This window comes from Numenius arquata, chromosome 5 (assembly GCF_964106895.1).
Source record: "Numenius arquata chromosome 5, bNumArq3.hap1.1, whole genome shotgun sequence".
Classification (NCBI taxonomy): Eukaryota; Metazoa; Chordata; class Aves; order Charadriiformes; family Scolopacidae; genus Numenius; species Numenius arquata.
The window spans coordinates 9,839,075-9,865,360 of record NC_133580.1 but is presented as its reverse complement, the minus strand read 5'-3'; the positions used below and the strand labels follow the sequence as shown (position 1 = coordinate 9,865,360).

Genomic DNA, 26,286 nt, shown 5'->3' with positions numbered 1-26,286 from the left:
TGGTCAGGAAGCCTTTCCATTTCTGGAGAACATGGACAACTGCTGTTACAGGAGAACATCTGAATGAATATATTCTGTCAAGAAGGTAAAGGTATTTTTGGATTCTTCTACTCTGACCAGTGAAAAAACCAACTTCGCAAGTATCTTAAGCAGTAGGTAATTTTACACCCATGCAGTGTTCTGTTTGTCTGAAAAGATTTCACATGATCTCAGCTGAGATACGTTTCCAGTTTGAAACCACGTAAACCTAAACATTCAGAAGGGAAAGGTTATAACAAGGAATATAAGAATGTGTATTTTGTTTTACAGCTTGTGACAATGTCATTCCAGAAAGAAGACGGAAAAGCTTCATAAAGTAAAACCAAAGAGAAAACCTCACATTAATGCAACCTACAGTCCACTTGAAGTGATAGGAGCTAATTCCTCTTCATATGCTTTGGTGTGACCTGAACACAGTAGTTAAGATGCAATATGGATCAAACCTGGAAGTTATTGATGAGTAGCCTACAAAGCAAATAGAACATGCAGCTTTTGAACAGTTTGAAATCATGGCTGACAGTTTGACTTGAAGCTACAGGACACATTCTTGCACAGGCTTTAAAAGCTCTCTGGACCACAGCTATTTAGCCGTCTTCAGATTGGTACGGACTGCTGTCAAACAACTCTCCTCTTAAAAAGTATGACAATGAAGTATTTTTATGCCTGTTTTGATTCTTAAAATCTAAGAGCCAAGTCATCCTTTCCTACACAAACATCTGTGGGAGTGTAAAAAGGCCTTCTGAATCCACGATTTCAGTAGGTTTCTGTGGGGAGTGAGAAAGATTAAGGCAAATTTTACAATGAAAAAAAATGAGAGAGAGAAGCACGGGTGGTACTACTGAGGTAGAAACCCTGAAAGCAGCTAGAATAAGCCAATGCTTAACCATGGGAGTGGCATGTGCTTTCTAAACTACTTTAGACAGCCAGAAAAATCCTATAGTTCTAGGGCCCACAGCCTCTCCTGTCTTTGGGCCATTGCTCACAGCCTCCATATCTTTGCTGCTGGAAGAAAATTTGTTCAGACAATGATTGAGGAATGCATCCCTTCTTGGCAAAACTCCTAGGGGCATACTTGTGGTCCCACAGCGTTTAAATGAGACTTAAAACATATGCTTCAAGTTAAGGGAGTTCTTCCAAGGTTTACTCATCGGGGAAAGGAATAACTTAGAAAATTTCACTTGGAAGGGACCTACAATGATCATCTAAGTCCAACTGCCTGACCAATTCAGGGGCTGCCTAACCTATTTGGGGAACATCAGCCTATGCTTAACTGTTTTATTGACCTGAGGGCTTGGATATCCTCACACCTGTGACTTTCATCCCAGAGGCTGTACGCAGCCTCTTCATCCTGAGGTCTGACTTGCACTATTAACTAGTATGTAGCTGTAGTGGTCTACAAGGTTACTGCCTCCTGCTGTGCCGTCACCGCAGTGCCAGAGGTTTCTGCCCAGTAATGTTCCATTCACATTGAACATACAGAAAATACATGAAACAAAAGGCAGGCATTTTCAGTTAGAACTCTATGAGATTACTGGTATTTAGCCCATTCTGATCAACCAGCTAAAGCCTTACATTGCAACTTTCCACTTCAGAATTCCATGGAATTAGTTCTGGAAGCACAGTCTATACTTCATGATCCACAGACTTTCATTTTTCTTCAAAATTAGCCTTTAAATATCTGTAGCTATACCTCAGTCACTTAGTGAGATACCAGATAGCAATTTTACTTATGCAACACTTAAATTCACATTTGTCATACTAGAGCGCAGATGTAGAGTTTTTTATTTTATTTTTTATTTGAGATATTGCAGAGCTTTCTTATGATACACATTGATGGGGCTTCCGGTAGCAGGCTTTCAAAAATAATTAGAGTGATGAATCATAATCAAAAATAAATGACTCTTACATCTATTAAGCCAGTTATTTAAAAAATGTTTTGATGAATCATGCAAAAATGCTCACAAACAACATTATACTTTTTCATAGATATATTTTTTTCCTAAGTCTTATGAAAAAAGCTTGTGCTTTTAACACTTGAGATGAAAAAATATTTACAGCAGACATCATAAACTGCTACACTGGAGTTCAGAAAGGCAAAGTGGAGATGGTCGCCTGCTCTGCCATTCACAAAACACGCTGAGGGTTTCAAATCTGTTCTACAAACTCCCAATTTTAAAGTGTTCAGTCCTGGATCTTCAGTATGCTCCTTTTCTCCAAATCATTCATTTCCTTCAGTATAAGGGCAACATTGTATCTCAGTTCTTGAAACTTTGCAACTGGCACCTGAAACAGAATATTCAGGTTAGAAAACATGAAACATTTTAGGAACTTTGAGTACAGTGTGCCTATGGATAAGAACATTCCACAATGTCAGCCCAATCTCTCTCAAAATACTTTTTTTTGAGACTTGAGACAAAGAATTTGAGGTTAATAAAATTCAGTTAATTCAACTAAATCATCTGGGTGAAAAAGAAAAGCAGAGTGGGAAAAAGCAGAAACAACAGCTACACAGTACGTTTTTTATACTGCCTCATGTGAGAAAGGAAGTACCAGAATGTAAACTGATGGCTGCTGTGGTAAAGTAAGAGAGTCGTTGATTGGAAGGAAAGATAAAGACACGTGGAAGGTTGTGGAGCCTACAGAATTCTCAAGGAACAAATTCCAGATATTCTGATTGTCCAAACTTGCAAGAGAAAGTGATTGAGCCTCAAAGCAAGAGATCTGGCAGCAACCTCAAGAGCAAAGAGGACTGGTGTCCTGGGTTGAGAGACACAGGACTAACTTTTCTTCTAATGCTGGGGAAAATTACACTTTTAGAAGACTCTAGTGTCTGAATTTGTGAAAATATTTATTTTATAGCCAGCCAGGCTCTGTGGGATTCAAGGTTAGTGTTTTCGAGCCTTGCCAGGTGCAGGGACAAGGAGGAGCAAGGCCTGGGCATTTGACCCAGGCTGGCCAACAGGAGTATTTCATACCATGAACGTCACATCCAATATAAATTAGAAAAGTTTGCTGCGTAGCTGGCTCTCTCTCCCTGATGGCGGCGGTCCGGACAACTCCTTGCCCCGGTGCCAGAGCCCTGAGGCCTTCCCTTCCTCCTGAAGCCATTGCGCTCGCAGTGTCTGATACTTGTTATCCACTGCTGGGAGTGCACAGCTTCCTCCTGATATAGATGGCTGAGTATAATTTCTGTATATCTTATATCAGTATCGGGATTAATACTGATTCTTTAGTATTATTGTTAATTATTTAGTCTTAGTCTATTAAATCTATTTATACTTCAACCTTTGTGTTTTCTTTGTGTTCCCCGATTCCCCTTTCGGGTGGGGAGGGGTCATCGGGTGATAGAATAATTGTCTAACGACAATAGATTGTTATGGGTTCTCTCAAACCATAACAAATTTGGCGCCCAACGTGATATTTTAACAAAATTTGGCATGCGGTGTGGTATTTTAATGACCTTGATACTTAATGTGATAGTTTGCATGTTATTTAAATAGTGCTGGGAGAATCAGAGGCTTTAATTTGAGACTTCTGAAGGGTTGAAGTTGTAAACAGATTTGATCGGATTTGTAAAACAGTCATTATGGATCTATTGGAGTGGTTTCAATGTACTGTAAGCGGAGTTCTCTGGTATCTCTGTGCAGCTGTATGTGGGCAGCTATGGGAGTGGTGCAAGAGGTTGTTGCCATTTCTCACTGGTTTAGGGAAGCTTATCATTTCTAAATGTGGAGTTAAAAGCATTGCCTTGTTATTTTGTGCAGTGGTGTTTTGCTATGTTATTGGGTCTTCTGTAATTGTTCCGTTTTGTGTCACTTATGTAATTGCATCTCGCAAATCGCCGCGATTAGAATCACCTCAGAACGGGGAAGGATCCTTTTTGGGCACCGTGCATAATTACACCTTGGGTTATATTACGGGCCACTTAGTGAGGGGAGGGATATCTTTTAAGGAGTTGTATGTTCCGGTAGCATCAATAGCAACAGTTTTTGAGAGTTTGAAATACCCTTGGAATGTTTTGGTCATTGCGCTTATATTGTTAATTTTTGCGGGCGTGTTCTTTTTTATGGGCTGGATTTGCGGTAGCAGAAAGTGTCTGATAGAGATCCCACTGGCCCCCCCGACAGACACTGCTCCTTCAGAGAATCTGCCAGCCTCCCCCACAGTCAGTGCTCCTGTACAGCCCCCGCAGACTCCTGCAGCAGATGTTCCTCCCGCGCAGACACCGCCAGTCCCCGTGACAACTACTGTGCCTGTCCAGACCCCACTGGCCCCCCCGACAGACATCGCACCCGTGCAGACCTCGCCAGCCCTCCCGACAGACCCTGATCTTATCCAGACCATGCTGGCTCTCATGACAAGACCTGCAGCTGCACCAAGTACTGAATCTACTTCGACCTTAGTAATGGATGATGCAGCTGATCTACAGACTCAATCAGTGCCAGTGTCAGTCAACCCTGTACATAAGAGGAAGCGTGCCGTAGCATCAGATGACAATGGTCAACCAGGGACATCAGGCAATACAGTAACACAGGAAACTATTCGATCATTAACCCTAACTGAGCTGCGAGACATTCGTAAGGATTACGGCCGCCAGGAAGGCGAGCAAGTGATTCCTTGGCTGCTCCGATGCTGGGACACTGGGGCTGATAGTTTGGACTTAGATGGTAGAGAAGCCAAGCGGCTAGCACCATTAGCTAGAGAATCAGGTATTGACAGAGCTTTTGGAAGACCACCACAATCCCTCACCCTCTGGAGGCGACTCCTGTTAAGTGTGAGAAGCAGGTATCCCTATAGGGATGATATCATGTACCAGCCATCCAAGTGGACAACTATTGAGAGAGGTGTTAAGAATCTGAGGGAAATAGCTGTGCGAGAGATGATTTTCAGTGACTTGGACGACCTGCAGACATCATTAGATCCAGATGCACTCAAAATTACTGGACCCGTTTGGCGCAAATGGGTACTGAGTGCACCGGCAGCATATGCTACTGTATTGGCATTATTTTGCTGGAGAGATGATGAGGCACCGACGGTGGGTGATATGGATGCTCGAATGCAGCATTATGCAAATAATCTTCTTTCTGCCCCACAGACCAGTGTCTCAGTGCTGAAGAAATCATTTGGCAAGGCCAATATCTTAGGTGGGGACAAACCCTTCCCTACTAAGCCTGGTCGAGAGAAGCAAAGCACACCACGACACATCCTGTGGTCTACCCTGCGTAGTCAGGGAGAAAACATGAGGAATTGGGATGGAAAACCTACTTCAGCTTTACAGACACGTGTACGTGAATTGCGGAGTAAGACACCTCCCAGGAGGGGTTCTTCCAGGAGAAGTGTTGCTCCAGTTTCCAGAGAAAAGTCCCCTAGAAGGCAGAGATAGGCCTCGGAGCCTGATTTACGACACGCAACTGTCACAGATGGAAGTGGTGCGCCCTCTCATCTAAACTAGGGTTGCCCTGCCTCCAGCCAGGGGGAGGAGAGGGTCAATCGAGTTTATTGGACTGTGTGGATTCGATGGCCTGGCACACCAGAACCACAAGAGTATAGGGCCCTGGTGGACACTGGTGCACAGTGCACCCTAATGCCATCAAATCACATAGGGGAAGAACCTGTCACTATTGCTGGAGTGACAGGAGGATCTCAAGACCTGACTGTACTGGAGGCTGAAGTGAGCCTAACTGGAAATAAATGGGAAAAGTTCCCCATTGTGACTGGCCCGGATGCACCATGCATTCTTGGCATAGATTACCTCAGGAAAGGGTATTTTAAGGACCCGAGAGGCTACCGGTGGGCATTTGGTGTAGCGGCGGTGGAGACGGAGAAAGTTGTGCAACTGTCTACATTGCCTGGCCTGTCAGAGGACCCTTCTATTGTAGGGTTGCTCAGAGTCGAGGAACAAAATGTGCCCATTGCTACTACAACGGTGCATAGGCGACAATATCGCACTAACCGAGATTCTTTGCTCCCTATTCAGCAATTGATTCGTCAGTTGGAAAGCCAAGGGGTTATCAGTAAGACTCACTCACCCTTTAATAGTCCCATATGGCCAGTGCAAAAGCCTAATGGGGAATGGAGACTGACAGTAGACTATCGTGGCTTGAATGAAGTCACACCACCATTGAGTGCTGCTGTCCCAGATATGTTAGAACTTCACTATGAACTGGAGTCAAAAGAGGCTAAATGGTATGCTACAATTGACATTGCTAATGCTTTTTTCTCTATTCCTTTAGCAGCAGAGTGCAGGCCACAGTTTGCTTTCACCTGGAGGGGTGTCCAGTATACCTGGAATCGATTGCCCCAGGGGTGGAAACACAGCCCTACTATTTGCCATGGACTGATACAGACTGCACTGGAGAAGGGTGGAGCTCCAGAACACCTGCAATACATTGACAACATCATTGTATGGGGTGATACAGCAGAAGAAGTTTTTGAGAAGGGAGAGAAGGTAATTCAAATCCTCCTGGAAGCCGGTTTTGCCATCAAACGAGGTAAGGTTAAGGGACCTGCACAGGAAATTCAGTTTTTAGGAATTAAGTGGCAAGATGGGCGTCACCAGATCCCAATGGATGTGATTAACAAAATAACAGCTATGTCACCACCTACTAACAAAAAGGAAACACAAACCTTCTTAGGCATTGTGGGTTTCTGGAGAATGCATATTCCTGGTTACAGTCAGATTGTGAGCCCTCTCTATGAAGTGACTAGAAAGAAAAATTATTTTAAATGGGGCCCTGAGCAGCAGTCAGCCTTTGAGCAGATTAAACGGGAGATTGTTCATGTAGTAGCCCTTGGGCCAGTCCGAACCGGACAAGATGTAAAAAATGTGCTGTACACCGCAGCCGGGGAGAATGGCCCTACCTGGAGTCTCTGGCAAAGAGCACCTGGAGAGACTCGAGGCCGACCCCTAGGGTTTTGGAGTCGAGCATATAGAGGATCAGAGGATCGCTATACTACCACTGAGAAAGAGATATTAGCGGCATATGAAGGGGTTCGAGCTGCCTCGGAGGTAATTGGTACTGAAGCACAGCTTCTCCTGGCACCTAGGTTGCCAGTATTGAACTGGATGTTTAAAGGGAAAACTCCTTCCACACATCACGCAACTGATGCAACGTGGAGTAAGTGGGTAGCACTAATTACTCAGCGAGCTCGAATAGGGAACCCCAATCGTCCAGGAATTCTGGAGGTAATCATGGATTGGCCACAAGGCACAGATTTTGGAGGATCCCCAGAGGAGAGAGTGATGCGGGCAGAGGAGGCACCACCATATAATCAGTTATTGGAAAACGAGAGGCGATACGCGCTGTTCACTGATGGATCTTGTCGTATTGTAGGAAACCAGCGAAGGTGGAAAGCTGCTGTGTGGAGTCCTATTCGACGAGTCGCAGAAGCGACTGAGGGAGTGGGTGAGTCGAGTCAGTTTGCAGAAGTGAAAGCCATCCAGTTGGCTTTAGATATTGCTGAGAGAGAAAAGTGGCCGGTACTTTATCTTTATACTGACTCATGGATGGCGGCGCATGCATTATGGGGGTGGTTAAAGCAGTGGAAGAAGAGCAACTGGCAGCGCAGAGGTAAACCCATCTGGGCTGCTGACTTGTGGCAAGATATTGCTGTCCGATTAGAAAAGCTGTCTGTGAAGGTACGACATGTAGATGCCCATATACCCAAGAGTCGGGCCACTGAGGAACAACAAAACAATCATCAAGTGGATCAGGCTGCTAAGATTAAAGTGTCCCAAGTAGACTTGGACTGGCAACGTAAAAGTGAATTGTTTTTAGCTCGGTGGGCCCATGACACTTCAGGCCATCAAGGAAGAGATGCAACATATAGATGGTCTCGTGACCGAGAGGTGGATTTGACTATGGACACTATTGCACAGGTCATCCATCAATGTGAAACATGTGCTGAAATTAAGCAAGCCAAACGATCAAAGCCTTTGTGGTATGGAGAATGGTGGCTGAAATATAAATTTGGGGAGGTTTGGCAAATTGACTATATCTCTTTTTCCACGAACTCGCCAGGGAAAACACTATGTTCTTACTATGGTGGAAGCAACCACCGGCTGGCTGGAAACATATGCAGTGTCTCATGCCACTGCTCGTAACACTATTTTAGGCCTTGAAAGACAAGTCCTGTGGCGACATGGTACTCCAGAGAGGATTGAGTCAGACAATGGGACTCATTTCCGAAATAATCTTATAGATGCCTGGGCTAAAGAGCATGGTATCGAGTGGATATATCACATCCCCTACCAGGCACCAGCTGCTGGGAAAGTAGAACGATGCAATGGACTACTGAAGACTACACTGAAAGCAATGAGTGCTGGAACATTTAAAAAGTGGGATGAACATTTAGCAAAAGCCACCTGGTTAGTCAACACCAGGGGAACTGTCAGCCGAGCTGGTCCTGCTCACTCAGAGCTTTTACCTACTGTAGAAGGAGATAAGGTCCCTGTGGTGCATGTAAAGAATATGTTGGGAAAAACAGTCTGGGTTACCCCGGCCTCAGGTAAAGGCAAACCCACTCGTGGGGTTGCTTTTGCTGAAGGACCAGGGCATACTTGGTGGGTGATGCAGGAGAATGGAGAGGTTCGATGTGTACCTTTAGGAGATCTGATTTTGGGTGAGAATCCTTAATTTAAATGATACGGTGTCAATTGTTGCCTAATACTACAGTGTTCAATAAGTGTTTTTCAGGATAATGTAATGGTAACGGACCCAGAGTCAGTTCTGTCGAATGGTGTCCAGCGACAGGGAACATGCTGGCCGTGAGCACAACATCTTATATGGATGCGCCCAACTCTAACCATCTGCGTTCCTGTATTGAGGCCTGGTCCTGATCTGACAACTGAGTGAATGCCATATCACTTGTTCCTACCCTAAAAGATTATTATGATAGATGGAACTCACAGTTTTGGACTAAAGAAATTTAATGGACCTTTTAGAGGAATAGCTCATAACTTTAGAGGATTATATATGTCTCTCTCTATATATATGTATATTAGAAGATAAATATAATAGTACGCTGAAGTGTGACATATATATGGTATGAAATAAGGGGTGGAATGTCCTGGGTTGAGAGACACAGGACTAACTTTTCTTCTAATGCTGGGGAAAATTACACTTTTAGAAGACTCTAGTGTCTGAATTTGTGAAAATATTTATTTTATAGCCAGCCAGGCTCTGTGGGATTCAAGGTTAGTGTTTTCGAGCCTTGCCAGGTGCAGGGACAAGGAGGAGCAAGGCCTGGGCATTTGACCCAGGCTGGCCAACAGGAGTATTTCATACCATGAACGTCACATCCAATATAAATTAGAAAAGTTTGCTGCGTAGCTGGCTCTCTCTCCCTGATGGCGGCGGTCCGGACAACTCCTTGCCCCGGTGCCAGAGCCCTGAGGCCTTCCCTTCCTCCTGAAGCCATTGCGCTCGCAGTGTCTGATACTTGTTATCCACTGCTGGGAGTGCACAGCTTCCTCCTGATATAGATGGCTGAGTATAATTTCTGTATATCTTATATCAGTATCGGGATTAATACTGATTCTTTAGTATTATTGTTAATTATTTAGTCTTAGTCTATTAAATCTATTTATACTTCAACCTTTGTGTTTTCTTTGTGTTCCCCGATTCCCCTTTCGGGTGGGGAGGGGTCATCGGGTGATAGAATAATTGTCTAACGACAATAGATTGTTATGGGTTCTCTCAAACCATAACAACTGGGCACACTACCTATACATGGAAGGTAAAAGATTTTGATTAAATACACAAAACATTTTCAACTATGCAGGAGACTAATGGACTTTCCTTTACCATTTCAAGCCTGGGAAGCCAAATGGATCAAAATCTATTATCTGTTAAGACAGAGAACCACATCTGAGCACAGGCTGAGACTGGGCGCAGTGCACAAATGCATGTGCTCACAGGAGTACCAACAGCATCTGGCTAGTCCCAGGCTGCTCTGCAGAGCACTGTCGCATTTACTCTACTACTTTGACTACACTGAAGGCACGCAGTTCTTTTGACAGAGTCCCTTGTCATATCCTTCTGCCTACTGTAGCACAGATATCAATTATGTGAGAGGAATCCAACACCTGATTTGCATTTTCCACATGCATCAGAAATGCATAAAAAGGCATCATGTCCTTTTCACTTTTGACATATATACAAGACTCAAAATGTGGCAATTCCCACGGCTTTTGAAAAAGAATCTTCATTGTCAGAAATCACACTGCAATTAAAAAACCAAACCAAACCCAAGAGACCAAAGTGTATAACTTTGTGTATAACCTGTGGCATACACATTCTAAAACTGTTCATAACGGAATTACCTTCTGGACTTAACATCCTGCAGAAGCCCTCTTAGTTAGGACATTCTCAACATGTCCGAATGAAAGGAAACTGCAGAGGTGAGGACTGTATTTGCTTGTGTATGGTAAAGCATAGGTTTATCCCAAAGAGCTACTAACTGTGGGAAGACCACTCATCAGATAGAGAAATCAGGTTTATAGCCAGATCTTCGGCATTCAGATCTAAGCAGCAGCAGCAAAGAGCTGATTTGAAGAAAAGCCCATTGTTTGCTATCAGATATCTGAACTTCTGTGCATACTGGACAGGCACACCAACACATCTCCACTGCAGAATAGCAAAGGGTCTTACACAGACTTACAACAAGAAAAACCAAAACCAAACCAAAACAACCAGGAACAATGCCACCAAGACCAAGACTTGACATTATATACCAGGAAATAAAGCCCCAAATCTAAACAGTAAAGAATATACTAGTTTTTATTCTTGTAAGTGAATCTTACCCTGTTGTACAGGGTTAACCTGAAGTCCATGGTATCATTTAAGTTCCATGGAAGACCTTAAACAGAGCCTACAGGATGCTCTGAGCTGGACTGTCCACAGAGGGGTGAATTTGATCTTCGGTGAAGTGACACCCCAACACTTTGCAATGTAGCACATAATTTGTGCCTTCCTTGTGAAGCTGCCTTCTTGTGAAGCCTTGTAACAGTACAGTCAGTCCACCTCTTTCAACTCACAGTGCTTTAGTGCTTCCTCCAGACTACTACTAACACAGGAACTGAAGCCAAAATCTTTACAGAGTTCAAATGTAAGAATGCCTGCTGTGCACTGAATTCCTGCACACATCACCATGTTATTTATAGAACAAATAGCATTCCTCTTCAAAGGTTAAAAATATGAAAGAGTTTATGCCATCTTCTGGCAAGCCTTTACGTAGAGTGTCATAAATACTACCACTGACTAATTCTGAGGTAAAAAGCAAAGAATTTTTTTACTTTCTTTCTAGCAGCAAAAACTGTACTGAAGAAAAAGAATAAAGCTACCTCTGCCACAGAGGAGAATGTTCCCATTCTTTACCAAATGCAGGGGGTTCAGAATTGTATGATACATTATACAAACTACCCCAGTAATTTTCCTGCCCTCAAGAGCCATCATCAGGTCTGAAGGTTACAGTGATAACAAACCCATAGTTTTTAGTCAAACCAGATATTATGCAACAGTGCTTTTCAGTAATTAATATTCTTCTAACAAATGAGGTTTCAGTGAAATGTGTGTAGGAACAAGGTATGATTCTATATTGTATGCAGCTACACTGAACATGGAGGATTCCAAAGCAAACCAATCAATGATAATGCACTGTTTGAAAAAGCTTTAGCATTTTAAATAGTAATTCAGCTTTCTAAAAGGAACTTCAAGTGGTTTCTTTTTCATTTATTATGGCAATCAGACTTACTTCAAAGCGATGAGCTGTCCCATCTGAAAGCTTCATCATCATTAGAATTGATGGCTGAAGTGCACGGGCCAGTGAACTGAAATTATTTACGTTATTAGTTTTACAACAATAGACATCAGCAGTGTGATGAGTACAGCATTGCACATTACCAATTTAAGATGTTCACGTAGGCTTTACATAGAACATGAATATCACAGAGTCCTGTACCTGGCTGGCTGGAAACTCATGAACACAGGAGTCCTGTCCAATTTACCTCAGTATTGAGGCTAAAAATTTTTTTAATAGTTTAGTAGCTGCAAGTTTAGGAGCATTTTCATTTTACATAATAACCAGTTCAGTGGAACTATGACAGGGATTAGAGCTGAACAAATACTGCTAGTAACAATGCAGTTTTCTTAGTCGATTTACCATGTTGCATTAATCCTTTCCAACCCTTCATACTTTCCACTGCCATCTCATTTGGGGAATCAAGCTCTTCCAGTCTTCATGCTAAATTTGTGGGTTGTTATTTTATTTGATGACCCAAAGAGGGGAAATGAGTCATTTTTGTGCAGCTTCCATCACCCAATGTTGCCAGAGCCTGCTCAGGTACTGACAGGCATTACAGCCAGAAGCCATACCTCTTTACAGAGGCTGTTGCTGGATGATAAACAAGAAATCCCAGGGGAGAGGTTGACTGGAAAGGAAAATAGGAAGGAGAATAGAAAAAGATAATATATTGCTCCTGTGTTGTTTGGAAAACAGATCATAAGCAGCTTGCAAGCATTGTGCCTGAGGATGTTTATCTGTACGTTTTGCTCTCTTATAGGTGTAGATTTTTTATGCATAATGATATGTGTGTGGTGCTTACAGCACTGCTCATCTGCGAGTCACCTGAACTAGTAGCTTGTGGACACCACAATGTTCACTTAGGAACCTTTCTTCTTGATTTCAGGAAGACTATCCCCGATTACCCAAGGGCCTCTCGACTATGGCGGCAACGAGACTGCACTCTCCCTCAGATGCAGGTATTCATGAATGCAATGAAGTCACTCATGCTAATGATTTACAATACTGACAAATACTGTATCATCTTCCAATTTCTTTCACCCAGGTGCATCTTGGTTAGAACTAGACAAAGACCAGAAACAGCACAGACAACTGGTTTCTGTTTCCTTCTGGGTCTAGCCAAAGATCCACCCCCCAGCTGCCTCTGCTGTGGCAGATGGCAAGAAGCTATCCATTGCAGGCAGAGACAGGATGGCCACAAAGGCCTTCAGTCCCGTTTTGTGAAAGAAACTAGGAGGTAGTTCAATTGCATAACTATGGCAGTGTAAAGCTGCTGTTTTGAAGCCTCTCTTTGCAGAATCTACAGCCGACTGTACAGCTGATTAAAGTAATTTTATTTAACATGCACAACATACAAATGGTAGTCTACTTGAGAAGTTGAATAGATGATTTCCCTCCCCTGCTCTAGAGAAACCAAGAGCTTGGCTGGCTGTGTGAGGCTCAATCCATCTAATTTATTCCATCATCTCTGAGGACCTGTGGAGTTATATCAGCTCCATTAAGTTTTGAAATATTGAAAGAGAAACTCAAACTTCGAGTGAAATGTTTTTAGTACAGAGGTTTTGGAGATAAAGCAAATAAGGAGCCTAAAAAGTATCATCAGTAGAAGATGAAGGCAGCAGCCTTTTGGCAGGTCCATGTTAACAGCAGTAACCTGTATATAAATTTGACTACACTGTTCAGAAAATTCCCTCCATCTCTTACCGTGTAATGCTACATGCCAATCCCTAACAGGAAGATACATTTTAACACCATTAACATTTTTAAGGAGCACAAGAAGTCAGTTTAACCATGGGCAAAATAATTTCTAAGGTCATGCAGGATTCTTTTTTATACCTTGTGGATATAGCTACGTCCACTCTCCACTTGAAGTCCTGGACACCTGGCAGCCTACTTCCTTGTATCAGAGCCGTGCCTTCGGAAGCAGGACGCCTACAGAGTAAATCAGAAATGGGAGACTGAAATGCAGATTCATAAAAGAAACAACAATCTAAAAAGATAATAAGATTCCTCAGAAAAAACCTGTCTGGAACTTGTTTCTCTTCTACATCTATTCTCAGGTCTGAATGAGTGAAGGTTTTGTGTATTTAAGACAGCTGTGCTCAGATTACCCACTTTTCCTATGCTCAACTACGGTCCATGTTAAAAAAAGAGACCAAGTGACTCTATGTAATTCCAGTATACTGATGTCACTACAAAGTTTAGTAAGAGTCATTGTGGTGGCTGGCATATCTATTATTTCAATTCTATGCAACGGTGAGGCATAGAAGGGCATCTGCAAATGCATCTTTACCTTCATGCAGATCCAACAGGAACAAGCAAGCAGGAATGAGGCAGATGACTTGAGCAAAAAAGTTGGAATAAGGTCACTGTGCTCCTTCAGCAGACAGCATCTAGTATCAGCGAGCAGCTATGTTTTAAAATATAACATCAGAGTGTACTTCAAAGCATACTTTAAAAAAAATAATAATCACACAGTGATTCTTGCTAGTCCAACATAATTTGAAAATTTTAAGTTCCTTACATAATGTTCACTGCCAACCCCAGCACAACCTTCAGGATTTTTGTCTAGTCTAATGTGTAAGAAGCCAAGGACTTCATTTATTACTCATATTGCAGGAAGAATCAGGCTGATCAAACCTCAGTTTATTTCTGCGAGGACATACAGTTGACAGTGACTAAACTTCAGATGGTTGACAATCTTTAAAATTTTAACAGCATCTTAAGCTCTGGGTAAGTAAACAAGCCAAATCTGACACAAAGACATAACAAGCACCCATTTTTAGATATACATGCAGAAATATCTTCAGAATGAGGTCACTGAGCTGGTCCATTTGGGAGCTGGTGTGGACTTCATGTTACTTACCATATTTATTTATTTTTTGCTAAACATCCCATGTCTCTGGAAGTTATTTACGGTACATTTCAAAGCTACTCCAGTACTCCCGCTAAGGGCAGGATAAGAGACGTTACATCCTTTATCCATGGTGCTAGACATAATCTAATTACAGACTCTACATCAGAAAGGAATCCTCTCTGAACAAATCAAGGACTGTGGAAATGATAGTCTAACATCCCTACTCAGATTCTTGTCTGCCAGTTAGCTGGTGCCTTTAGAAACTGCTCAGAAAGATTAATGATTTGATAAGGTACACAGGAGCGACAGGCTGAGATCCTCCAATACTCTTGCATTTAGCAAAGGCAATACCAGAAAGAATTTATTCTTTTTTTGGGGACGGTGTCAGAAGTAGCACACGTTCCTAATAGTATGGTAAAGGAATGAGCAGGAAAAAAAATAGATCAGCTGGTTCTTACTCACTGTCAACTACTGGATAGGAAGTAGGTCACCACAGCTGGGTGCAACCACGAGGAGCTGGAGTCTAGAATGGTCATTAGCAGGATTAAACAGTAAGAACAGGCCTTTCTCTCAGTGGTGAGCTGCTGCCAGAGTATTGCTTAATTTGGGGAATGCCTAAAAATAGCCATATTGCTGCTGCTTCCTTAAGACACACTAACTCCCATCAATGGAAAACAGTCCATTCAGTGCAGCACCAGCATTTTGGGGGAAGAAAGAGTAGAGAAAACAGGAAGATGTTCTAGTTAGCGGTGGTGGGAAAGGTCAGCAATGCCCAAACAGAGGTGAAGGTTCTGAATATTGTTAAGCTAAGGCATTTCTGTGGCCAAACCACAAAGCTTTAGCTCTGGTCAGGACTACTCTTCAGTACCATTCCCTCAGAAAGAGTCATAGCTTTTATAGCTTAGTTTAAGCTTCTGTCAGCACCTTCCCAGCTTGGACAAAATCACAACTGGAACTGCAAGAATCCTATAAGGATGACAGAATGTGCATAGCGGCCAACATACATACAGAAATTATACAGGCCATTAATCAAGCCACTGATTTCTAAGAGGAAAAGCAAAATGGAACAGAAAAGACTCAATGGATTTTATATCCAAAACCTATAGACTACAATCACATTTTGTAAACACTGTTTCCAGCAGCTGCAATATACTGTCAGCATATAGTGCAGAAGGCAGAAGTTAGAACAAATAAAGCACCACAGATCAGCTAGAGACCATCCAAATCATACGTGGAAAGGATGATACACCTAGTGGCAAGAGCATCATCTGTCAAAGGATGCAAGAGAAGAACACTCAAAAATGAAAGATTAGATAATCTGGAGCAACAGCTGACCTAACAATATCAGAACTAAAGACAAATTCCGGATGGTTCCCTATGCACATAACAAGACATGCCCAGCAGGCTTACTGAGCAGGGAGAATGAATAAATCGGTATGTGGGAAAGCTGACAAATGGCACACAAAATGCATCCTCCTGGCAGAAACAAAAGCTACGCTATTTTTTAAAAAATACAGTATGTTTATCATAAACATTCAGAGAAAGGAAAGTTAGGGTTATCCTTCCCCTTAAATAGAAAAAAGTTTTAATTTCATGTAGTTGTTTGATGGTGTCAATGTGGCAAGTTTTTCTTTCCTTTCAGTCTATACAGCTTGATGGAACCGTGGAGACACCGAAATAAAAATGTCAAACTTCCAGTACTTCAGAGCTCTTGTTTAGTGAACAAAATTGCAAAAAATAGGATAAGATGCCAGGAAAAGTATTAAAAATGGATTTTTCTGGGTTATCTAGCTCATACTGAATTTTTGATCAGATGCTAATACTTCTCTTACCATCACAATCATATATATTTACAACTCAATAAGCATATGTATGATTCAGTGTTACATTTAAGATTATAAAAGCAGATCTGTCTAGAAATCAAATCTGAGGTACTCTTCTCTGGTCTCAAAACACAGAGCAAGATTACACTGGATAATCACAGCTTTTGAAATGAGGAAAAGCTAAATTTTCCAGCATCGTGATTTCACAGCAGAAAACAGACAATCATGCATGCTTCAAATGACATCTAAATTTATCTTCTTTCTCCACTGCAAACAATATTTCCACTTTGCAACCATGAATTTTGCATTCTTAACACCTATAATTCAAACAGAAGAGCAAAGAAAAGATGAGAAGGCTGAATTTATTTTTACTCCAAGAACCTTTAGCTTTAAGCTAAGATCTTAACTGAAGAAATGTAAAATATTTTTAACTGTGGTAGCAGCATTCAGACCCTGGTGAGGTTAACTGAAATACCACAACTATGATTATCAGGATTTCATGCAGAATACCTGGAGCAGTGTTGGGTTAGTGATGCTGTGTGCTGAGTGACCACAAGTTTCAAGGAGAGAAGTTTTGCACATGCAAAAGTTCTAGCAATTTCTAGATGTAGAATAAGCTAAATATGGTTGAGCAGAGAACCATTTAGAAAAAAGGAATCCCTAGAATGGACAAAAGAGAGAGGCTGTTCAAAAAGATCTTAATTTAGTATTTCCTCTGGAGCTACTGAGGTATATGGCTTAGAAAATGACAGCTAGCAGAGCACTTGATATCTCATATGTGTCATCAAGTCACCCAGTGTGAATTCCCAATTCCACTGTACATTAAGACTCGATTAAATGCTATTTGAGAAAGCTTCCACGAACACCAGCATGTAGAAGGCATTTGTAGCTTGCCTCTCAACAATGCAAGATCTAACTTGAAGTGATAATGATGATAAAAATGCTTAATTCTGCACTGCATTTTTCATCTGTAGGTATTAATGCACCTTACAGAGGCTACAGAACATCATAAAAATTGATGGGTGATGATCACAGAAAAATTGAAAACTGAAAACTGGCATGAAAGCTACTTACTGCATATATAGCCACGCATGATGGACATCATGTTATGTTGAATCAAAATAATGGGACAAATCTTGTTCTCATTTATTTAGAGAACTTTGCTGTTCCTTTAGTAGGACTGGGATTTTTGTCAGTAGAGCTTTCTGCAACCTTGCTGGTTGCACAATGCATGATACATGAAGATACTAACCTGTTACCAAAGACTACACTGGAAAAGTCCACAATGAAATCTTCTGGTATCCTTAAAGAGAAGAGCAATAGAAAATAGTTAAGGGTTTTGTAACCACAAACACATGGCCTTAGCTACCAAAAAAAAAATAATCTATTATAGAACACAAAAAATGTGTCAACATTTTCCGTCTTCCATTGCTTAAAACTGCCATCAGCTCTTATGTAAGCACTTCAGTATTGATTCAGTCTAGGCTCTCAAAAGGACAGCTTATGTTTTTATATCGAGAACCCTAAAACTGTATTATGTATCTCTGTCCTACCTAGTATGGCAACAGTGAGTTTCAAAAGAACCAGTATTTGCTTAACTTCTCCCAGTAAAGTCAAGAAAGATTCTACTGATGGCTCTGACAAGTGCAGAAGGCAGGCTAGCAATGCATGCTTTCAAAAATCCCAAACCTACACATTTCATTTCACTTCACTTTCACTTGAAATATAATGAAAAGAATACAGAATTAATTGCTCCCTCAAAAGTAAAAACAGAGGCCTTTGTAGCTAAGATTACTTACAAAAGGAGCACATCTAACATGGGGATGGCAAGCATAAATTTGATGGGGACAATGAGAACAGATTGAATAGACTAACTCACATTCCCTCCACCCCATGCCTCTCCACTACTTTACCATTCCTCTGATGCTGCTGTTGTCTTACAAACAAGCTGCTGTTGATTTTCAGTTCAATATATATCAGGCTGTGAATTGCAAAGACTGCGGAGCAAACACTATCCATTCAGCTGCCTTTGCCACAGGGACAGTAACCTCCTGCAGAGAGGCAGGTTGGACAAGTGGAAGAAGTAACTACTGCTGCCACAGTTAAATCCAGAGCTCAACATCAATCAGTGCCCAGAGACATTACTCACCAGTGGCTTGAGATACACAGCGGTATATCAAAGAAAAATCAAAGCAAACAAGGAAGTTACCTGTCCTAAAGGGCTTACAGTATCTAATGATGGGAGAAAAAACAACTCATCAACTCACACAGTGGGAAGATGAAACAGCAGTTATTAGAGATTGAATTCTTAATGGAAGAAGTGGGGTTAAAACACATTTTTAAACAGTGCTTGGATAAAACTGAATTCATATTAGCAAGGTAGTTATCTAAGGCAAACTGGGAAGTGAAGAGGAGGGACTAGACAGTGCTTTTTTGGCTGCATGTGTCTGTCTGTCTTTCAGAAGAGACAAGACTATTTCTGCAACCATTACTTATATTGCAAGTGTATCACTTAACCCATCCTGATGATGACCGAATATCCTCTGTATGTAGTGGCATAGCTGGAGAAAGGGGGTGTAATATGATTATTATGATACCTACCACAATACTTGCTCGACTGTAAGAGCAAGAGTTATTAAAACTGAAGCACTAATGCTACCTTTGAGCTTGCATTATTTTTGCTGTGCAGTTAATGATTTTGCTGAAAATTCTGTTCCTGGCTCAAGCAGCTTACACGAGGCCAGTCACACACTAAGCAGATCAGACACAGAACATGGCACAGCTCAGGTCTGAGCTACAGATGGCAATCAGTTTTCAAAGGAACATTCTGAGGAAGGGACTCAAAAGGTAAGGAAGAAGGTGTGAGGATGTCTCAACCCTGTGTTATTGGTCTGAGCCATAAAGTTATTAAACAACATGTGAGGGGAAGGAAAAATGAGCACCCACAATTCAGAATGAATTTATTCTCACTGGCTCAGCCAGTCAGGCCACGAAACAGAGAACAGACTAGCAACCCTGTGAAACCAGTAGTATTGATCTAATTAATCAGAAGTGGGCATGCCTCCATGCCTCTCTCTTCACCAAAACTAGAAGACAAGACCAGCTGCGTCACCAGGAAATTGAGAATTACAAGACTTTATATGTGTGGAATTAGTTCAATCTTCAGCTTCACTGAAGGAAAAAAAACACAGAACGCAGGAGAGGTGAGAAAAAGGTAACCTGCCCAAACACTGGGTGCCAATAACGCCAAGACACTGCCGTTAAACCAATTACATGTGTTCTTCATGCACATGGTCACAGGATGACAAGTGTCCAAATGTAATTAGTAGATGACTTAAAAACAAGCAGGTATTTAATCTCCAAACCCAAGCGCATTGAGAAACATAGGAAATGACACTTTCCATAGGAACTGAAGATGCTAAAGGTGCTACCAAATTGACTAAGTATTAGAGCTTGAGCATAAAATAAGCTATTCAGTCTTCTAAAAGTTTAGCCACAAGGTGAAGAGAGCTACTCACAGGAAATAAGACTGTCAGAGAAGGAAGTTAGGAAGAGTCCCAATAACGTAAGAATCATGGGAGCAGAGCAGCAACGAGCAGCACATAAAACAGTCTGCAAGCAACACAAATGCAGTTATCTGAACTACTGCTGCTGTATCAGTCATGTTAACCAGAACAGCAAGACAAAAAAGATTTTTCAAGATATAAAAGATATAAAAAAGATAATCCAAAATAAAAAGTGTTTTCATAGTTCCATGAATAATCCATAAAGTGAGAGGACAAAAAACCCAACTACAAAAGTGTAAGGCATTAAAGTGTGGTCAAATGACAAGGACAGGGGCCTAGGAGTCTGGATTTCTAGATACAGCCAGTGACTTCTGGCACCCCTCTATACCAATTTTTTCCACTGCTCAATAGAGGAATATTCACCCACCCCCAGAGAACTTGGCAGGGAGCTTTTAGTGCTCTTCATTATTCCTTAATCACACTGAACACATTCTGTGTGCACCTCAAAAAACACCAACTCCCACTGGGTCAAAAGCAATTCATCAGTTTCTTACTGACCTACTTTAACCTGGGTGTGAACTCCATGACGTGGCAGAGGAAGCAGCTTGCATTTTAGCTCACAAGACAAAAGGCAGGCCAAACTCCAGCTCTAAGCTGCAGACAAAATTGTATCAACTAGCATGGCACCTTTCAGCATGCCCCCAATTGCACCCTTCACTGATTACACCCCAATTACAAGTCTAAACCCACAGCTTTAATTTGCCTGAAGTTGCTCATGAAGTTATGCTTATGACTCTGCAGAACAGAGCCTGAGAAGAAAGCCAATTTGCAGGTTAACAGACAAATAAGGATGAAAAAAAAGACAGAATGAGCAAAATATCTATCTATTTATCCTAGGTAGCAATCAGAATGCTAAGGATTATGGGAAATTAGCATTTTAAAGCAATTGGGCCTTGGTGCAGAGATTTCTCTATAGATGAAAGCATCAACTTTCTCTTCTCTCATGACTACTGAATATGGAAATAAGGGAAAATCCATAAAGATTATTAGCACCTCATGTCTAGCTTTTAGGATCTGAACATCTATACAGAGATACTCTGAACAGACCGATACAGGTTTTGCTTAAGTCTGTAACAAACGCAATGCTTTCTTGGGTAATGGGCAGGACAGATCGTAGCCGAACAAGGTGGTAGGATTTCATGAGCGTTATATCATTGGCCTTTCAAAGAAGAAAAAAAGTAGGGCAGTTTCTTAGCTTCTGAAATGTTACCACTGTCTTACCAAACATGTTAAAAAAATATTGCAGGGCAAGGTGGGGATGGCAGAGAGAAGGTCACTCACATTTGCATAACCTACATTACAGACTAAATTAGACCAATCTCCCCAGCATGTGAAATTTACTGCTCATGCTCAGTGCTAAATCAAGTCTTACACAACACCTGTTTTTTTCCTCTGGCTTCACATGACATTTGGCAACAGATGTATTATGTGTTATTTACAAGTAATTTTTATACTAGCTTTGTTGTGTAAAAAAGTTGATTTAGGGAAGCAGTGACATAAAAGTTATGAAAAAACAAACAGATTAAAAAACCAGGCATAAACAGGCATACCTTAGCTCCTTTAGGTCTTCCTTAAAAGCCTAGAAAGACAATGAAGGTGAAATTTTACAGGATGTAGTCTTGAAAAATAATTACTTACCTAGTGAATTAATAGTGGTTACTTGCTTGGTATCTCTCCCTAGAAGTTTTAGTCTCGAATGCCAGTAGTTTTGAACTGACAGGTTACATATTAAGAATAACTTCCAGAAGTGCTCAATCAAGTTGTGAGAAACTAATTTTAAAGACCTAAATCTCTTGGAAGCCTTTACTTTTGCAAACAACATCCCTGCCATTTATTTTATGTAGCTATCCATAACATATTCTTCTTTTAGAGTAATTATATGCCCTTATTCTCAAATACGTTTTGCAGTAACTTGTTCAAACTACAACAACCAAATGGAAGTGGCAAAAGATACTCTGAATACTAAAAACGTACTTTCACTATGTTTCCTGCAATATATGAGCTTTCCCCGTATGGCTGGGTAAACATGAAGACAGTATCTTCAACAAGAGAGAGGTGCTGGAAGCCTGGAAGAGGTTCACTCACATAAAAATAAAATAAGAAAAGAAAAAATATAAGGCAAAGGAAATGAAACATGAAAAAAGAAATAAAATAGCCATGAAGAAGGACTAGCGGTTGGGAACATGGCAGATGTATACATATTCTCACAGAACATCCGTATTATAAATAGAAAGAGCACTTTCTCCTGATTTCCACTATATTGTTCTGGTCATAAGACCTTCTTTCCTCTATGACAGAAGTATGAAGAAAGGCAGGCAAACAAACATGAGAAATTGTAAGTGCTGAGAAAATGAGCAGAATGTATGAACATACAGTTAGGGTAAGAGAGAGAGCGCTGATGCCAATGAAGTAACACTTTGCAATGGTTTCTTTTGGGGTTTTAATTAAGAGTGAAAACAAATATGCACAGTAAACAAGATGCTGAAGCAGGAGATACAGGAACCCCTTTCCCAAAGCTTAAATACTCTTCCAAAAGGCTCACTGTAAATTTACCCAACAAGTAAAATAATAAGCTCTAGATTTTTAACAGTTTCTTCCAAGCACTTTAACTCGGAGCAACATTTTGATGTGCAGCTGCCCACCCTGGCAAATAGAGTTTAGATGGTAACTCGTGTCTAACACAACTTTTAACATATCAGGATTCCACGTACTCCCAGAACTTACTTCTTGTTTGAAAGTTGATAAGGGGAGTCTCAACGCTTCTCGGAGAAGGGTATACATGCCAGAAATGAGGAAAGCAAGTTGCTCTTCTGAGAGATTACTGCTCTCTGCAATCAGCTTGACAGATTCCTTGCAGTCTTTTCCTTCCAATGCATTAACAGTGACTGAATAAGAGAGCAAAGTAAGATCCCTTTAAAAAGAGGAAGACCTGGAGACTGTGAACATTCACATAAACATGTCTATGATTTTACCTGACTTAATGTATTGACATTTTTCCTGATGTGAAACTGTCACTTCAGGTCTCTGTAAATACACCTGATCATCTACCACCACACATCAGTCTCACAACACTACCAAGAGAACTTCAATGGATTAAGCTTTTGCATTGTAAAATTGAAGATGTTTTCACTGCTGAAATTTGTTCCAGTGGGATAATGAAAAAAAAAATAATATTAAATTAGCTCACAAGTACAAATCCAACTTGAGCTTCTATCAACAAACTTGTTCACATCAAAAGTCTGCTTGCAGCTTAATTACACTTCTGATACACAGGATAAGAGAGGATTGAGAGAGTAAAAAACTCAACACTATTCTCCAATGTTTTACATAATTAATTTATCTTGCAATGTCAACAGAGACAAAGGATTAAATGAGGAAGAAGACAAAACTAAACCTTCAAGTCTTGTAGTTTGCACAACTGCTGATAATACAAACTACTGTTAATCCATGTGGCAATATTATACACTAATAACTGGTGTGGGATTATCTCAATCTTCTCCATTCAGTTATTCTTCCTTTTTCCATACATGCACTGCCATATACAAATTTCTGTTGTCATGTCAGCCTCTGTCCTGCACTCTGATCAGTCTGCAAGGACTGCTGGAGCCACAGGAAGCCCCACTGTGGATAAAAAAAAAAAGACTACTGACACAATCCCATTGCAGGACTGGGGCATTAGATTAGTCATTTACAATGAGCCATATTAGTGCAGTGAATAAAATACGAAAGTTAAAAACATCCACAAAGTGTTACTGAAAGACAACATTAAGAGATAAGCTTAATACTAAGGTTGGGGAAGAAAAAAAAAACACAAAAAAAACAAAAAGAAGAGTTTTAATCAAATTTCCAGCCTTCCTTTTGGTATTAGGTGTCTTCCATCTTCTAATTCTGGATAAATTATCTTTGCTTTTTACATTTTTAAATGCACACCAAATTCAGCGGCAGGTCCTGGATCATTCACATGGCTGACTGAATTTCTCTGGTGCTATCTGCAAGGCAGATCTCACACAAAGTAGCGAGATGACTAAGGTGCTAATACCAAGCTTTCCATGCTGTCTGAAAAAGGTTCTGCTCTATGACAATAAAACTGACATTGAGAAGAGTCTATTTACTGGGAAGGCCAAATGCAGCTCAGCACTGAGGCCCGTCTACTAGATCATGCACTGAGCAGGAAACAGGTCGCTGTCTACTTACCTACTTAAATACAACTTTGATCTGTTTCTTCAAAGAACAACAGGTTGCTTATAGTTTTTAACTAGACAGCTTTAATGACAATATCGGTCTTCTTTCTGTTGACCAACCTTAAGAACTGGTTAAAAATCCATGTCTTCTTTTATAACCTACTTGCATTACCCTAGAATACAAGATTTTTCACTCAGTATAGCTCAGGGAACTCAAAAACGTCGGCTGTATGAATATTTCCAACTGTCAATCTGAGGGAGAAAAAAATAGAATAACCCCAAAGCATCCAAGTAAATCTCACAGCTGGGTCATTCGCTCCTAGTAGAAGATGCCTGTGGTCTCAAACTTATACTTGCAGTTTAGCAGAGCCTGCAATAACACTGGCTGGGTAGCCCTGAGATAACGGTATATGCAGTTTTGACATCATGAACTGAGCAGGCATATGAAGCAGCATCTCATTTTCGATATTAGTTATTATTTAGCAATAGAGTAACAGCAACAGCCTCAAAAAACTAACTTGGTGCCAGCGCCAGAGCAATTTAAATATACTCTGTTGAAAGCCATCTTACGTCTTCAAAGACTTCTAAACCTTCAAGGGAAAAAGCCGCTGTCCTGCAAGCTGTTAACCACAGAGCAGCAAGAGCAGAAGATGACTTCTGCTTGCTCTGCATGATCTGGAGGCTGTCTCCATCCACCCTGGGGGACACGGGCACCGGGGTAGGGTTACCTGCCCTGGCTTCAGATGGTTTTGAAGGACTCTTTACTCCCCCTGCAGTACGAAGCATTTGTTGCACACCTAAATGCTGGCGGTAATTTATATCAAAATTATTCCCAGACGGGGTTTTAGGAGACGATCAGGCTTCCTGGGTCTGATATAACTTTTTGGTCTCTGTTGCTCCTGCACTAGACAGCAAATATGGTTCAACATCTGTGTTTACTTTTGTCCCAAGTGTCTCTGCCTACATGCAGCTTTATTAATTTCAATCCTCGTAAGGAAACCCTGGATACATTGCTCCATTTCTGACACTGTAATACCTAAAGACAAACCAGCTACTACAGGCTTTGAGTCCTCATTGACTCAAATCAGGAGGAAAAAGCCTGAAAGGAAGTTAGCTGAGAGAACGTGCACATAAGGGTCGCAGCACTATCCCACGCTGTGCAGCCATCAGTCTCCTCTCAGCTGGCCACAAACAAGCTGTTTCCTCTGCTAATTAGCTCTTCTCTTTGACTATTCCGTAATTATTTTGCATACAATAATTTACTCAACTGAGTAACTCTGATTTTGGTGGTCAAAGGTGCCTTGAGAAAATCTCACCTGACCAAAATCAAACAGGCAGAGGATTTTCAACCTTACAGCCCCAACTTCCGTGTGACGCCCGCACTCCGAGGTGCCTTTATTTTCTCCTGCACGTTATGGAAATATCCATGGGGTCTCCGACTTTCACAGTCTGACAGTGACTCGACCACTGGCCCTGGGACCGAGGGGTGAAAGCAGAATGGTCTTAGCAGCCCTCGGTATGATGTTGGGGGCCACCCGCAGCTCCATACCTCATTCTCACGGATTTTGCAGAATTTTAGAACACAACCAAGAAAACCCATCACCGTATTTAACTCTCGGCTTTAGCTTCCCGCAGGCAAAAGCGTCCCAGGAGGGCTGCGGAGGAGAGTAGACCCCCTGGCTATCCTCGCCTTCCTCAGAGGACCCACGGCTTCCCTGAGGGAGGCGGCGGGACAGCGGGTCCCCCTTCCCGGCCCACATCGGGGAGCCCCGGGGCAGGGCGAGCCCCGGCTGCGCGCCGAGGGCAGGCCGCGCTCGGGCCCTACCTTTGAGGAGCCGCCGGAAGGTCTCCTTGCCCACCTCCTGCACGCCCCGGGCCATGGCCTCCACCTCGGCCGGCACCCGCGGCCCCAGGAAACCGCCGCCGCGGCCCCCGCCGCTCTCGCCGTACCCGTAGGCCACCCCCGCCGCCTTGCCCACCGCCGCCGCCATGGCAGCGCCGCCCCGCCCGGCGGCCCT

At 41.8% G+C, this 26,286-nt stretch overlaps 1 protein-coding gene across 1 annotated transcript; it reads right to left on the bottom strand.

Moving 5' to 3' along the window:
- Positions 1 to 1,802: 1,802 nt before the first annotated feature.
- Positions 1,803 to 26,271, bottom strand: COMMD5 (COMM domain containing 5). The gene is made up of 7 exons (XM_074147476.1): positions 26,094 to 26,271; positions 22,812 to 22,972; positions 21,638 to 21,666; positions 17,774 to 17,824; positions 13,678 to 13,773; positions 11,794 to 11,869; positions 1,803 to 2,322 (listed from the first exon to the last, which is right to left on the bottom strand). Exons 1-7 carry the CDS (start codon positions 26,257 to 26,259, stop codon positions 2,221 to 2,223), a joined length of 681 nt encoding a protein of 226 aa, XP_074003577.1. The 5' UTR covers positions 26,260 to 26,271; the 3' UTR covers positions 1,803 to 2,220.
- Between the last annotated feature and the right edge of the window lie 15 nt (positions 26,272 to 26,286).

What these genes read in the sequence shown, in the direction of transcription:
- COMMD5 (XM_074147476.1), bottom strand. Translation starts at nt 26,259, where the DNA reads ATGGCGGCGGCGGTGGGCAAGGCGGCGGGGGTGGCCTACGGGTACGGC. An exon ending in CTTCCGGCGGCTCCTCAAAG is followed by an intron (nt 22,973 to 26,093) that starts GTAGGGCCCGAG and finishes TCTCTTATTCAG; the next exon opens with TCACTGTTAATGCATTGGAA. An exon ending in TATCAACTTTCAAACAAGAA is followed by an intron (nt 21,667 to 22,811) that starts GTAAGTTCTGGG and finishes TTGTCTTTCTAG; the next exon opens with GCTTTTAAGGAAGACCTAAA.